The sequence below is a fragment of the Mus caroli genome, chromosome 2 (genome assembly GCF_900094665.2).
Source record: "Mus caroli chromosome 2, CAROLI_EIJ_v1.1, whole genome shotgun sequence".
NCBI lineage: Eukaryota > Metazoa > Chordata > Mammalia > Rodentia > Muridae > Mus > Mus caroli.
The window spans coordinates 79331345-79347830 of NC_034571.1; the positions used below are offsets into that span (position 1 = coordinate 79331345).

The following is a 16486-nucleotide window of genomic DNA, read 5'->3' on the forward strand; positions in this document are numbered from 1 at the left end:
GAGAGAGAGAGAGAGAGAGAGAGAGAGAGAGAGAGAGAGAGAGAGAGAGAGAGAAACTGTTGCCCGGGTGAGTTCCCAAGCTGTGGAGTTCAAAGCAGACCTGTGAAGTCAGGGGCAGAGCAGAGCGCTGAAAGGGAGGGGGTGAGAAGTCAGTGAGGGGTAGAGAAAGGCTACACTTCTACTTTGATGTCCCAGCACAGAGCTTGAGCCAGGTCTGGGTGGGGTCCCAGCAGATGGCTTTAGCTTTCCTCTTCAACTCAAAGCTTTAGAGAGAGCCAATTAGCCACACTTTCCTGTCCTTTAGGCAGGATGTTTATCTAGTCCTCTGAAACTATGACATAGCTGTGTGAGTTCAGGGCACACTCCTACCCCCACTGTATATAAGAAAGCACATTCCCCTACACACATAAACATGTATACCCATGTATTGCACATGAAAGCAAGGCATACCCTCACACACACATGCATTTATATACTTATCTGCAGTCTGTTCACAAGTATCCCTAGATGTCATATCCAAGTAGCCTTACATCATATATAAAACTTGCACTCACTAAGTGCACATGACAATGTCCATCACAGCCAAGGCCGTCTTTGTTCTCTAGGTGAGGAGTCAGCTTGTGGGGAAGGTTGGGGAAGACTTCTGAACCCAACTCTAGAATTTTCACTCTGCTAGCAATTTTGGCCCTTCTCATGAAACAGGGCCAAGACATTTTTCTGCCAGGAACTGTTTATCTCTGACTTGTCACAATACCTAACTGAAATCACCTAGGGGAGAGAAGTCCCCTAGGAAACCTTCTTGTTCCTCTCCTAGGTCAACTAGCCCTGGGGACTCTGGCTAACAACCCTGCCTTAGCTACTGCTTTACCACATGGCTGCAAGTAGATAACTTAGAATCAGTTTTGCCAAAAGCTGCCTTTGCTATTACAGTAGAATGATCCTGAGGTAAAGACCCACGTTATCACCAGTCCTCTAAGCATACCTCTAAAGCTTTAATTTAACAAACATTTTAGGGGCTAAACAGAGAGGTTGGATGCCAGACAGATATCAGTCCTAGGGCTGGGGTATGTGTAGCCTCTGAGTCTTGGGGCACATCAGTCTGGCCTGCAACTTCAGTTCTGTTTACCAATCTTACAACTTCTGTGATGGATAGTGTGGTGGGAGACAGGGATGGATCAGTACCATGTTGGGTGAGGAGTGAGCCTGGCTGTCAGTGTCGGGATCACTCAGGCCATCTGGCTCCAGCTTGCTCTAGGTTGGAGTCTGGGTCTTATCAGCATCCCACCATTCCAGGCACAGATCATTGACCCCGTACCATCCCAGGCTCCGAATTCCCTTCCCTTTCCATTGAGACAGAGAATTAACGAAGTACATTCATATTTTCTCCCATGGAGAACTCTGGGTTTGCATCTGGCTTGGAATCTAGGCAGGACAGCTGGGAGAGATAGAGAGGAAGTTGGTTTCAAGGCTATTGAAGCTTTCATGTTCCTCTCTTTCTGTGTCCTCAGTGACCCAGGGTTGCTCCTGGATCTTTCTGGAAGCAAAAAAAAAAAAAAAAAAAAAAAAAAAAAAAAAAAAGAAACACGTGTGATGTCAGCATCAGTCTCTGTCCCAGAATGGCTACAGCACAAGTGTTTACTCTCTCTCCTCATCTGGAGAAAATTGCCTCCTGCCCAGCTATGTGGTCCCTCCTGATAGGCAACAAGATCTGAAGTGGCTGACGGTTAACCATTTCTACTCGGCCACACCGTCGTTCTGTCACCTGTTCAGAAGAAGCAACTGGGCTTGCATACTCCCTGGTTGCTGAAGCCCCAGGTCCTGGCAGAATTGAGTAGGATGACTACTGTTCTGTAGAAGCACAGAGTTCTAGAGGCAGAGCCATGTTACCTTTTCAATTAGCACAGCCAACCAGGTGCTCTCTCTGGCAATGGTAGATATATAATTCACAGCTATCTTAGCGTCCTTCCATATCATGCTTAACACGTGACAGCTCCAATTTTAAAAGGGTCGAAGGACTTTATTTAGTGCCCGAGAGAACAAGTTACTTTACCTCTCTGTGTCTCTGTTTCCTCACTCATCTTTCTGCTGAGGCCAAATAAAAGTTCTAAGTTCTGTTCTTCTAAGTTCTCTCTCTCTCTCTCTCTCTCTCTCTCTCTCTCTCTCTCTCTCTCTCTCTCTCTCTCATGTGTGTGCAGGTGTACTCACCTGTACATATGGAAGCCAGAGTCTGCTATTAGAATGATAGTCTCAACAGTTTTGCTATTTTTTGTTTAGGGTCTGTCATTGAACTTAGACCTGACTGCCTTAGCTAAGCTGGCTGCTGTCTCTACTCTATCTAATACTGGATTACAGATGCATGGCATCTTTCCTGCTTTTATGTGTGTGCTGGGGATATGAACTCAGGCCCCATGCCATCTCCTTGCCCATTCCTCTCATTGTTTTACTGATTAAAAGAGACAATAAAACGTACAGAAGGATGCCTGACAGTCAGTATGTGAACAATATACAGTGCTTAGGAGACCCAGACAGTGGCCCTTAGGACCTTTCTTATCTTTCTCTCTACCCATCTTTCCTGCATTTCCCCCTTGCATCCTAAGACTTTGGCCATGGTTGTTTTTATTTTTCATTCTTTGCATTTTCTGGCTTCCTTGTCTGTGTTTCCTCTCTGTTTCTTCTTTCTCCTATCCTCAGAAAGCTCTTCCTGTTCAAACCCTCTGACTGGAGATGATACAAGCTGTTCTACTTACCTTGTTTTATATTTTGATATGGGCGTTAATGCCATGAACTCATTTCTGCTCAAACTTCAGTTTCTGCCTCACAGTTGTTGGGATTATAGGCATGCACTACCTTGCCTGGCACCTAGAATACATTCCTTTTAAAAATGAAATTATTTTCCCATGTGAATCAATCTGATGCTTTCCCACAAGCATTCAGAATTAGACATTGTCTTGAAAAATCTTGACGTATGGGAACACTGGTCCACATTTCTGCATAGCAACCAGAGACCAGAACTGAGGAGACCTTCTGTCTTATTTGAGACAAAGTCTCATTGTGTTGCCTAGGTTGTCCCCAAACTTTTAGATGCAAGTGATTCTCCAACCTCAGTCTTTAAAGTAGCTGGTACAGTGCCTGCCCAGTGTCCTTTGGCAGACAAACTCTACTTAGCTACAGTCTCTGACTCCCTGTTATCACAAGCTGGCTGCTTTGCCTGAATACATGCTTAACTTATCCATGCAGGTATCTGAATTTGTCTACTTGGAGATTCCTGGGGAACCTTACTGACAAACCCTCCTTCCAGGAAGTGCCTTTCAGCTCTGTAAACCTTGCCATGTATGACTAAGGCTTACCTAATTTGTGCCCATTTCATTCTGCCCCAACTTTTCCCCTCCCTCTCTGCCACTCCTTCTCTCTCCCTTCCTTTCCTCCTTTCTATCTTCCAACCCCAACCCCCAGTGGGGAGGCGTGGAATCCAGGGCTTCACAATCTACTATTAAGCAAAGCTTGTCATCTTCCTGCCCAAATTCAGGTAGTTTCCCTCACTTTTTGGGAGGTGAAATAGAAAGGATGCACTTAGAAAAATAAAATCTTATCTTGTGCATCCTTCCTCTTCCTGCAGAGGCTGGGGAAGGGAAGGAGGCCAGATGGGAGGGTGACTACATCTGCTCAGGGCTGCTTCTTTTTCTGCCTCTTCTAACTCAACTTCCTGACCCTATGTGGTCTTATGAAACCTCTTGGCCCATGGATATTGGTAAGAACCCGAGGAACTGAGTTCATGTTCTTACCACATAGTAATTCATACATTTATTCTTTTCCTTGTCTTACTCCTTTCCTAATTTGTCCATTTCCTTATTCACTCAACAATCAGAGATCCCCGAAGACATACTAGAACTGTATTCTATACGTGCTTAGAAGAAAAGTAAACAACCAGACATCACAAAATTTACCCTGTAATCTTTGTCTTAAATCACTTACCTTAAGCCTCAGTTTCCCCATAGATTTAATGATGTGGCTAGGAGCCATTTTTTTTCTGGGTTTCCTTCATCCTGTGACTCTGCCAACCAACTTTCTAACCCCTCTACCTGCAAACTACAAACTCTGGTCTGCCAGCAGCTTATGAATTGTAAAGAAATTTCATTATGCTTTTGTCTGCAAAATCCCACAGTTCTCAGAAACAGGGTTAAAGCCAATGTGTAGAGAAGAATGAACGAAATGCAGAAATGCAGGGAATCCCAGTGCCTCATCGGGGTGGGGGTGGGGTGGGAGTGCAGGGTCAGCAGGGACCATCCAGATGCTGGGACACCCCTGTGAAATATCACACCCTCTCTGCCCTGTTTTTGTGCTGGATTCAGGTCAAACTGGATTTCAATCTGCATAATTTGTCCCATTTAGAAGGGTTGGGAGAGGGTGAGAACAGGAGGGTGAAGACTGAGGAGGGGGGATAGATACTCCCCCCATCCCAAAGGCAGGCATGAAGTAGTGGCCAGAGGAAACCAGAGTGAAGAGGCTGGAATGAAGGCTGGTAGCAGCTAGAGAGAGGAGGTGGGACCAGGAGGGGCAGCAGGCTTGAAAAGCACAGGATAATTGTCAGCCCAGCACTGTAGGGGGCAATTTAGTCTACTTACCCAGTGGCAAGAAGAAAAAAAAAGTGGGCTGTGACTTAAAGATCTTAAGACTCACTAGAGAGGGAGGGGTTAGCCTGGGAGTGGGAGGAGGGAGTGCAGAGTTTAGGAGGAGACAGACTCTGGAGGGTGCAAGGAAGTGTCTTAGTTGAGCTGGGCTGGGACGGGAAGGTAGACTGAAGCTGCCTGAACCGCTCATCCCGCTCATCCCGCTCATCCCGTTGGGTCTGAGCTCCCAGAGGGGCGGTTCCGCATGCCTGGAAGGACTCTAAGCACCCTCAGACCTTTTACTCTGAGGCTCAAGCCAATCCTTCAGGGTGCTTGCTGAGTTGGTGACCTAACTCTGGAACTGGTGTCCCTGGGACTCACTGCCCAGCTTCACTTCATTCAGCACCATGGAAGATGATGGTTACAACTACTATGGGGCTGACAACCAGTCTGAATGTGACTACGCAGACTGGACGCCCTCTGGAGCGCTCATTCCTGCCATCTACATGCTGGTTTTCCTTCTAGGCACCACAGGCAATGGCCTGGTGCTCTGGACCGTGTTTCGAACCAGCCGCGAAAAGAGACGCTCAGCTGACATCTTCATTGCCAGCCTGGCAGTGGCTGACTTGACTTTTGTGGTGACTTTGCCACTGTGGGCTACTTATACCTACCGGGAGTTTGACTGGCCTTTTGGAACCTTCTCTTGCAAGCTCAGCAGCTACCTCATCTTTGTCAACATGTACGCCAGTGTCTTTTGCCTCACCGGCCTCAGCTTTGACCGATACCTGGCCATTGTCAGGCCGGTGGCCAATGCTCGACTAAGGCTGCGAGTCAGCGGGGCCGTGGCCACAGCAGTCTTATGGGTGCTGGCTGCCCTTCTAGCTGTGCCTGTCATGGTGTTCCGTTCCACAGAAGCCCCAGAAAATGGCACCAAGATCCAGTGCTACATGGACTACTCTATGGTGGCCACTTCAAACTCAGAGTGGGCCTGGGAGGTGGGCCTTGGGGTGTCCTCCACTGCCGTGGGCTTTGTGGTGCCCTTCACCATCATGCTGACATGTTACTTCTTCATTGCCCAAACCATCGCTGGCCATTTCCGAAAGGAGCGCATTGAGGGCCTGCGGAAGAGGCGCCGGCTGCTCAGCATTATCGTGGTGCTGGTGGTGACCTTTGCCCTGTGCTGGATGCCTTACCACCTGGTGAAGACTCTCTACATGCTGGGCAATTTGCTGCACTGGCCCTGTGACTTTGACAGCTTCCTCATGAATGTCTTTCCCTACTGCACCTGCATCAGTTATGTCAACAGCTGCCTCAACCCCTTCCTCTATGCCTTCTTTGACCCCCGATTTCGCCAAGCCTGCACCTCCATGCTCTGCTGTGATCAGAGCGGGTGTAAAGGCACCCCTCACAGCAGTAGTGCCGAGAAGTCAGCCAGTTATTCTTCCGGTCACAGCCAGGGCCCTGGCCCCAACATGGGAAAGGGAGGAGAGCAGATGCATGAGAAATCGATTCCCTATAGTCAAGAAACCCTTGTGGACTAGGGCTGGGACCAGAGGGAAGCCTGGTGCAGCGGGTCTGACCCAAACTTTATCCTCACGCTCTGAGAATCAGGTAGCATGGCTGTACTTTCTCCCGGATTCCTCACTCCGTTCTCTTGCTCACCGAGTTCTGCCTTGCCCCTCTCAGATGTTTGTGGTTTAGTGGAAAGGGATGGAGCCTGCAAACAGCCCAGCTGTTCAACATTTCTGAGGTTGACCTTGCACAAGTCTCTTAACTTCCTTAAACTTCAGTTTCTTTGTTTATAATAAATGGGGTAAGGTTATATGGACCCTAAAATGTTGAAGTGTGAGTCCTGATCTAATTTGCTTCTTTCTGCCGTTTTTTCCCCCCTCAGCTCTCTAGCACCCCTTTGTGTTTTCTCTGCTGGGGAAATTATTTCTGTCAACTACTCACTTGCTAGATCTAACTCTTTCTCTTCTAGTGGGTTCCTTCCCCTCAAACCTTCCTGTCTGTACCCCAGCGCCTTCTTCCCTGCTGGCCTCTTAAGGGTTAAGTACCCTGAAACTTGAAGAGTAACTTATCCTTTGAGTTCTTGTCCTGTTTTCTGCGAGCCAGCAGGTGGCTGTATGTAGGCAAAGAATTAGTGCTCTAGTCCCCAGAGCCAGGAGCTCTGTATCTTTCACAAAAGTTGGATCATTGTTGGTCCAAGCACCAGGGCTAGATGAATTTTTGAATAGCAATTTCTCTTTGGCAGAATCTCTGTGATGCTTAGTGAATAGTGCATCCTACCAATAACCCAGCATCCTCCCCATCATTTTAAAAAAAAAAACTGTCTGTGAGAATGTCAAGGCAACAGGACTGAAGAAGCTGTGGATTGTCCCGTCCCTCTGAAGGGGGGAGTTGGGAAGGGACAACAGAGAAAGGATTAGAGGGGAGTCTGTATTTAGTTTGTATGCTGCTTGCCTCCCCTCCCCCAATCCTCATCCCTCCACCTCCTACAGAACTGTGAACTGTAGAGCTGATCTTTCTCCTGTCTCCTCCCCCACCCCACCATCTCTATAGGTTTTGGTGCTACTTGGCACCAAGAGTCACTCACTTGGTTAGGTAAGGCTATTTGCTTTTTGTCTATATGGGTGTATATAAATGTATATCAACGTGCACATGCACGTGTGTGTACACACACACACATACACAAGTATCGAATAAACTTTATCGATGAAGGACTAGGGTGAAACCCCACTCACTTTCCCCTGTGCCTCTGTAGGTCTCAGAGTCCACTTGGGGAAGAATGGACCTATGGAGGTAGAATAGATCCATTGTGGATCCACCCCCACTGGATTTGGGGAACTCCGACGGCTGGTCCGTATCTAGGAAAGAAGTCTATGTTTGTGCTAGGCTTTCTGTAGGGAGCTGTTTTCTCAGTGGCATCTAGTCTTAAGGCTGGAGAAGTCTGGAGCTGGGCCCCAGTTCCTCTCCCAGTTCCACAGTAGCAAGAAGAGACTTACAGACTATATATAGCAGGGCCCTTCTCCTCTGTCTCTCCCTGCCTCTGACTTTTTTCTCACTCCTCTCACTCTCTTTAGGGGTCTGTGGTCCTCTTCTTAAGGAGGCCACTTTTTTGCCACAGGATGATGAATACAGGGTGAGCTTTTGTGATCCTCTCCATCAGGACTGAGCCTCTTGGCTCTCCTGGCTCCTCTTTCTCCTTTAGGGGGGAGTAAGGTTGGGAAAGAGTGACTGAAGCCTCTGTGGGGATCTCCAGGACAAACTTAATAGTGGGGCCTTTGTGAGCTGGACATGGGTGTGCATATTCCGGGTTTTGTTCTTGGAGGGTTCTGGAAATCAAGGACAAGACATATTCCATGGAAACAGGAAGAGCTCGGCTTGATGCAGTTGGACCATCTCTGGCAGAGATCCTGCTCCTAGAGTAGGAAAGGGGGTTGTGGTGGTGGGGGATGGAGAAAGCAGCTCCTCTTAGCTGAGCTCTGCATATCTCAGGCCAGAAACTTTCACACAGCTACTTTCTCTGCCAGGCCATTCTCAAAGCAGCCAGTTCGAGCTGCAGGAGGCTTCTGGGAGACAGCAAACTCAACCACAGCATGGGACAGATAGCAGCAGAGGCAGCTTTTCCTCACCCCCACCCCTTCTTCAGGATGCGCTTTTTTTTAAAAATGATCTTGTTACTCACTGTGGTTCATCAAATAAAATTGTTTTGTGTAGCTGTTGTGTCCAAAGCCTCCTCATTTGAAAGTACCTTGAGAGAAGTGTAAGAACCCGCAGTTGCAGCTATTTCGGTAGAGGTGAGAGGGTATACTGGAGGGGGGAATCAGTGCAAGCCAAAGAGGGGGAATCTCCTGGAAAGCTGAAAAGGGCTGGAAGGAGATGGAAAAACAGGTACCAGGCAAGTGTAAAGTTGGGGCTGGGAATGGATGGACATAGCTAAGCCTCCTGCTCTGGAAACCACAGAATAATGGGCACACATTATGGAGATTCCAGCACATGTATATCTGGGGGAAAATATCATCAGTCACCTACTTCTCTCTATCCATTAACTCATCGATCCCTCCCCACCTCCCTTTATCACTGTCTCCTACTGAATCAACCATTCACCTCTGCTAATTCATCGATCCCTCCCCACCTCCCTTTATCACTGTCTCCTACTGAATCAACCATTCACCTCTGCTAATTCGATATCACGTTCTCATTGATTGCTTCATTCACCACCACAGTTTAAGTCAGACTCTGTTGACGCTCTGTTCTCCAATGAGAGCCACTCTGATAATCTTGAAAATGCTTGTTGGTGATGTCACTCCAGACCTATGGAGTCAGAGTTTCTTAGATCCACTCTAGGTGTTTACAGGTGCTAAAAACAGCCCAGGTGGTTTCTAGGGGAAGGTCAGGCTTATGGATACCTCATCCAGATACAGTCTTCCTGAACTGAAGCAGGCACACAGACAAGACAATTGGGATCAAGAAAACTGGGCTCTGGATGACAATCTATTTGGATGCTCTTCAAAGAAGGCCTCCCTGGAGCCAATAATTTTTCAGATGACACAAAAACAGTCACTGGAGAGGGGAGGTTTGGCCGGGGGGGGGGGACTGATTGTATCAGGAACTCATATTTATCCAGTTTTAAAAGTGTGCTAGAAATTTTCCAGGCATTATCTTGCAACCTTCCTCTGAGAGGAGCACTTGTGCCTCACTTTGCTGATAAGAAATCTGAGACACAGAGATTAGCAGTATCTCCTGACCACAGACTACTATGAGAAAGAGCCAGGCCTAGTGTCATGAATCTAACTCCAAAGCCCACACTCTTGACCATGGAATGTTGCTGCTTTCCCCAAAGTGCAGATGAGGCGGCACCAGATGGTTGAGAAGGAAAATGTAATCTCATCTGCAAGATGCCAGGCACACATGGAGACCAGGCAGGACAGGAAGTGCCAGGGAAGGATGGGGATGCTTGGGAGAGACAGATGGGGAGAGATAGAGAGACAGAGGCAGGATATGCAAAAGAGATGGTAACAGACAGAACAAAGAGAGAATACATGAGAGAGAGAGAGAGAGAGAGAGAGAGAGAGAGAGAGAGAGAGAGAGAGAGAGAGAGAGAATATAAGGGAGGAGAAGGACAGAGAGGCCACAGGGAGAAGAAGGCATAAGGAAGTAGGTGCAGGGGTACAATGAGAATAAGGATCCCCTTTTCTTATTAAAAGGGAAAAGCCATCAGGAATTTGTAACTATAACCAGGAACTGGGCTTTTTTTCCCCATATTGATGCTATTAAAAAATTTCCTGAGAAATTCGAGTTAAGTTGCCCAGAATATTATAAAATTATAGAGTATTTAATGGTTTAGTTGTTCACCCTTACTTCGTTTACATACCAAGTGCTGGATAGGATCAGGGGGCAGACTGCTGGGGCTCATAGGTTGCTGCTGGAGACAGTGCCAGGAAAGATGACAGCCAGAGCCTCAGCTTTGGGAGAGGGAAGGCATGCCGTGTTCCAGGAGTCTACCTTGGGGCTGCAGAATGGGAGATCTCAGAATATGCTGGGAACCTGGTTTTTGGAGTGTGGATGGTGAGTTGTTAATGATGGAATATTTGGGCAGAAGAAATTCTCAGGGATGGTGTAGAGCACAGACCCTCTAAAGAGCTGGAAAGAGGCCTGTGTCTTAGCTTCATGCATGACCAACTCAAGTCTGAGAGGTGGGTTGAGGCCTGTGTCTTAGCTTCATGCATGACCAACTCCAAGTCTGAGAGGTGGGTTGGCCAGTCACAGAGAAAAACTTGTCTGATTTTCAAAGCATGGATGCCAGGAAGATTGGGAGCTAAGATACTAGTCATTATATAAATTGAGGATGGAGAAAAGACATGTAAAAGTTTTTATTTTAGTGACTTGAGACTTTGTCTGTCCTTATAGCTATGAGCTGTCTTCCTCCAGTGTATCAGGGTACACTAACTAAGTACTGAGGAATTCTGGACCCTCTTACTCTGGAAAAAGATTCTAAGAAGAGGCAGATAGATGGCTTTGTTAAACAAAAACAAAAACAAAAACAAAAACAAAAACACCTCACCTTCAGAAGCCAGGGTGAAATCCCCCATAAAGATATAGATTAGGTGGCTGCTCTATCCAAGTGTTAGTGAGTTGACAGCTTGCAGGGCTTGATCCAGAAGGTATAGTTTTTCAAAGAGGAGTTTGAAATGTTGAGTAGAATCTGATGATTTCCATGTAAAGTTAGAGTGTTAAAATGTTAGAGCTTAGCTAGATGTGGTAGCATATGCCTTTTATGCCTGCACTTGGGAGGCAGAAGCAGGTGGATGTTGGTGAAGATCATTCTTGTCTACGTAGTGAGTTTTAGGCCAACCCAGGGCTAAATAGTGAGACCTTGTCTTAAAAAAATGACAATACACACACACACATATGTGTATGTATATACATGTGTATATATCTATATCTATATCTATATCTATATCTATATCTATATCTATATCTATATATATTATACTATGGCAACACAGAATAGACTGAAAACATGTATATATGTATAAATAAATGCACACATGTATAGTATGTATAAATAGATAACATATTTTCAGTTCATTCTGTATTGCTATAGTAAAACACTCTAAACTGATTAATTTGTAAAGGAAATAGACTTGAATAGACAGATCATGGTTGTGGAGGCCCAAAAGCACGATGCTGGCATTTGCTTGTCTTTTTGGTATTTTTGTGAATTGCTTCATCAGTTCATGGTGAAGAAGTGGAAGGGGGATATGGCATATTAAGAAAGGTCAACCCACTTTCCCAGTAACCAGTCTAATCCTACATGATAGAAGTTGCTCCCAGAAAACCTAGTCCAGTCTCAAGGGATCTTACCTAGTCACTTGAAAAAGACACTAAACCATTTATGATGGTAACATCTCTATGAACTTCGCAAAGATCTTATCTCCTATTGCTGCCGTACTGAGTAACTAAGCCTCAAGGTAAGTTTAGCCAGGAATCAAGTAAAACCCTACCATGCCACATTCATTCAAGACATCTTTACTCACTATGTACTCTTTACCCAGGACTATCTTAGGAGATTGGGATAACTGGTCAACCAGGCATCACCCTGATTTGTGAAACCATTTGAAAGGCTGTCTACCTTAATTTTCTTTATTAACAGAGAGGTGACCTAAGGCCCATCTAGAAGGAAAGGAGAATAATTTACACATGGTCACACAGTGGGAAAGTGGCAAGGCTGAGACTAGAACTCAGGTTTTCTGCTTTTAGGCAAGAACATGTTCAGGCTTGTGAAGGAGATCTTTTTGTGGCAATAAATAAAGCAAATGAAGTCAATCCAAAGATGAACTCCTGCCTGGGAAGGGCAAGATGATAGCTGATTATCTGAAGTTTTGTTAAGTCTTTTGTTTGAGAAGGAGCTTCAGATTCACAGGATCACTGCTGATTCAGTACACAGCGCTCTTTTACATTACACACCCAATTTCCTTTATAATTAATGTCTTACATTAGCATGATACACTTGTCATAGTTAATGAACCATGTTGGTACATTACTGTTAATTAATGCTCATTTTTCACTTAGGTTTCTTTACTTAAAAAAAGAAAAAAGAAGGGGGGAAAAAGAGCAAAAACCCAACTCAACCTTAATGTGCTTTTTTTCCAGTTCCAGAATCTGTTGTCACAATTCAGTCATCACATTGCTTAGGCTTCTTGCATCTCTCTGGAAGCTTCTCGGATACTGTATTTGAGGCTTTTAAGAAATACTGGTCAGACATTCTGTTCCATGTCTCTTTGTAAAGCAAATGTCTTTTTATAATCTCCATTTGCTAGGCATATGCTAGGTGATGAGTGAAAAACACTAAATAATACTCAGGCCATTCATGCTCTTCTCATTGTTTAGCAAAGAATAATACAGGGCATTCAATGACACTGCAGGCAAAACACAGGATGTTGTCGAGGCAAACATGCCTTCTCTCTCTCTCATGGAGGACTCACAAGTTAGAGCTAACATGCTGGCTGAAATGTGGGTCCACACTCACCTACACTAGGGTTTAAGTGTCTGGCGTTCTTTCTCCTCCAGGTCACCACCTTAGTTGCCTGAATAAATGCAAGCAGGAGTGGCAGGAGTGTAGGAGATGAAAGAATACTAGTATTTGATGGGCACCTCACCCTATGTGTCACTCAAGTGTGTGACACACCTCTTAATTGTGTGTCTACCTGAAGCTGCTTTTAGATGTAACATGGATGGATTTCTTTTTTTTTTTTTTTTTTGCTTGTATAATCTTCTTTTATTAAGGTTTAAGTATTCATAGGTATACAAAACAGAATGATTGAATATCAAAGAAAAATAGTTGACACATCCCATTCAAGCACCTTGGTACTTCTCAGCCTACAAGCCCTGGGTATTAGGAAGGTGTCTCTAGGAGAGGCCTGCTTTTATAAAGCTCCTAAGCTCCCTGCTCTGGAGCAGGACCCTGTTTAGAGATTTTTGTTTTCCCACTGTCTGGGATGTAGTAGGCACCCATAGGCAATCTGCTTAAACAAGTGAACTGATGGAATGAGAGGTAAGAAGAATTGCTTTTTTTATTTACAGCAAACAAGTCGATTTCTTTTCAAAGAAGCCAGGGAAATGAGGTAAATCAGGAGCCAGGAGAGAAGCAGGGGAATTGGAAAGTATGGACCTAATTAAACCAAATGGTTTTGTGTCTCACAGCTGCTCCTGAGGAACAGATGGTTAGAACAAAGTTGGGTCATGGGACTGGGGCACTTCTGGTAATTTACTCTTAATCAATTATTTAAGGTTTCCACTCATATAAACATGCATATGTACATCCATAAATACATGCATACATATACATTGTGCATTGAGCATATTCCCCCTTGTCCCTCCATCCTTCCTTTTATTGCCCCCTACTAGTCTTTTCTGATCCCTAGAAAGGTTTACTTTTATTTTATGTCATGTGTTCATACATGATCTTATGTGTATATAAAATCTAGGATATACAAATTAGGGAAAATATGATCTTTGCCTTTCTGGTTTAATTCCCTAAGTATGATTACCATCAGTAGCTATTTTCTTGCAATCAACATAACTTCCTTCTTCTTTGTGGCTGAAAATAATCCTTTTGTGTGCCTATGCCACACTTTCCTATTCATTCTTCAGTTGCTGGTTCCATAGTTTAGCTATTGCATGTAGTGCTGTAATAACCTCGATGTGTAAGTGTTTCTGTAACCCACAGGACAAGCTGTTTTTAGAGAAATCGCCACAGTATCTATATTCTATAGTGGTTGGACTAGTTTACATTCTCACTAACAGTATATGAGGGTTCATTTTTGTCTCTGTTCTCAACAACATTTGTTATTACTTTCCTTAGTGACTATCATTTTGACTATTTCAGTTAGCTTTGGTTTCCAGTTCTTTGATGGCTATTGAAGTTGAACATCTTTCTGTATGCTTACTTCTGAACTCTACACATCATGGCTTCATAGTGATCAGTTCATTGTTAATGCTGAAGATTGTGTTTTCAAGTCTATTTAGTTGGACGAGTGATTGCAAGGCTGGCTGGCTTCCTGGGAAAGGTATCAGTGCCAGCTGGGGCCGGTACTGAGTCAGCCAGGCTGCTGGGAATCCATGTATAGCCACCTACTGTTCATAGAGGAAGAACTGCTCTGATGGAACGGATGTACTGATTGAATGTAAAACAAAATCTTGGACTTCCTCCTCGACAAAACACTCAAGGAAAACCTTCTCTTCCCGTCCCTGAAAAATCTGTGTCAGGGTTAAGGCCATCCAAGAAAATTTGGCAATCTTTCTTCTGACTCAGAAGTATATCTATAAGTTCAAAAGGTCTTCCTGTGTGATGGGGATGAACAACCTCAGCCAATGACACGGATTGAGGCTTTGCTTTAGTTGCTTCAATCTGGTCTCTGGTTGACTGAGGACTTTAGTACCAGGACTCAATGACCTAGAGTCTGGAGATTGATATCCCAAGGTCCTACAATTGAAGAACCCGGAAGTAACCTTTGCTCTTAGGAAAATGGACACACTAATATGGTGGCTGGTTGGTTTCCGGCTGGAGACCTGGAAGCCCTCAAGCATTGCTGGGATCCAGCTGGCAGTGAGCTGTGTATTGTGGGTGCTGTCAGGCTTTCAGGGACCCTGGAAGATGGTGATTGTTTGCTGTGATAATAACAAGTTATTTTTATGCTTGAGAAAAGCCACACAGCAATTACCAAAGGGATGGTACAGGCTAGGAAAGGAAGTTGTTTCAGCTATGACCATGCCAGGAGTGATGAGAGAACAATGAGCTGAAACCACAGCATTATGGGGCTGGAAGAGATCGCTCCAAGACTCCCATCTCACTAGAGGAAACAGTGAAGCCCTGGCAGGACAACCATTTGATGAATGATACTGCTAAGAAGTGTGTGGGCTCATTGATTCTTCTGATTCTGAAGTCGACCTGAACGCTTTTCATGACATCAGGTTGCCTCTTTTCTGTGAAATAGGCTGCTTTGGAAGAAATACTCCAAGATAGGTGGCCAACATGGTTTTGATGCTTACAGTTTGTATTGGAACAACTTAAGTTGTCTTATTAAAAACCATGAAATTTGTGTGTCTCTTGTTCATTGTATTAAGAGAGATTAAACTTGAATCTCAGTTCAGCTTTTACTGGGCTGTACCATCTAGATCATTGATTTCTAGTTTTGTGTATGCAGAAGAATCATCAGCAAGTGTTATTAAAATACAGAACACACCCCAATAGGTGTGGAGAGGATCTGGAACACCCCCTTCCATTTTCCTTTGTATGGTCTACAGCTATGCATGTGTGTAGTTGCTCATGTACTTGGAGGCCTGAAGTTGTTGTCAAGAATTATCATGGATCACATTTCAACCATATTTATGGAGGTAGGATCTTTTAGTTAAACCCAGAGCCCGATTGACAATATGACTAGACTTGCTAGCCAGCTAGCTCTGGGGACCCTTTGTTCTACCTTCCAAGGCTAGAATAACAGGCGGTGGGTTGCCACACTTACTCTGCATTATGTGAATCTCCAGAGATCCAGAATTCTAGTCTCATGGTTACATGACAAACGCTTAAGCCACTGAGCCACATCTTTAGCCCTTGAAAATCTTGTTTCTAAAGAAATTTTATCCATGGTAGAAGCTATTAGTCCTTGGACAACATTCAAAAGATCAAAGAATCAGAGCCCAACGCTCAATATCTCCTGTCAAATAGAGTAGTAAAAGTAGTTACCTCACAGGATTGTTATGAAGGTCACACTAGGTAATGTTTGCAGTGGCAAGCAGTCTCCATCACATTAGGGGCAATCAATAGGTTTTAATTTTCTTCTGCTGTTCTCCCTTTGCCTCTCTTGTTACAAGGGAAAGTGACTTGATGTACTCCTTTGCACTGCAGAGGGCTCGGAAGACCTCTGTGTTGGAAAAAAGGGCATGTGGCAGAAAGGAATGCTCAGCTTGGAAAATGTGACATTGTTTTTTGAGACTTCTTGAATTTAAAATAATTCTTTTATTGTGGTGATAACAACAAAATAAAGCTCGAAACATTTGACAGAAGTTTGCATATAAATTAATCTGGTCAGAAGTTTGTTGAAAAAAAAAGATCAAAAATAGTGTGCTACATAAACAGTTTTAGATGTTAAAAATTCATAGCCTTTCAGATTTGTGTGGGTCTTAGCTTCACTGATTCAGGGAGGCGGGGTAGGAAAAAAATGTTTGAAATAATTCCAAACTGAAAGTCTAGAGAGAAAATTCCTTCCTCAGCACTGCTTTAATTGTCTCCTGGAAAGCTATGGGATCTGTGATGGTTTGCATATCCTTGGACCAGGGAGTGGCATCATCTGAAGGTGTGGCCTTGTTGGAAT

General features: G+C 44.6%; 1 protein-coding gene across 1 annotated transcript; it reads left to right on the forward strand.

The window, feature by feature from the left end:
* Positions 1–4736: 4736 nt before the first annotated feature.
* Aplnr (apelin receptor) lies at positions 4737–8326 on the forward strand. Its single transcript, XM_021156736.1, has one exon. The coding sequence runs from the start codon at positions 5015–5017 to the stop codon at positions 6146–6148; it is 1134 nt and encodes a 377-aa protein (XP_021012395.1). The 5' UTR covers positions 4737–5014; the 3' UTR covers positions 6149–8326.
* Positions 8327–16486: the final 8160 nt, after the last annotated feature.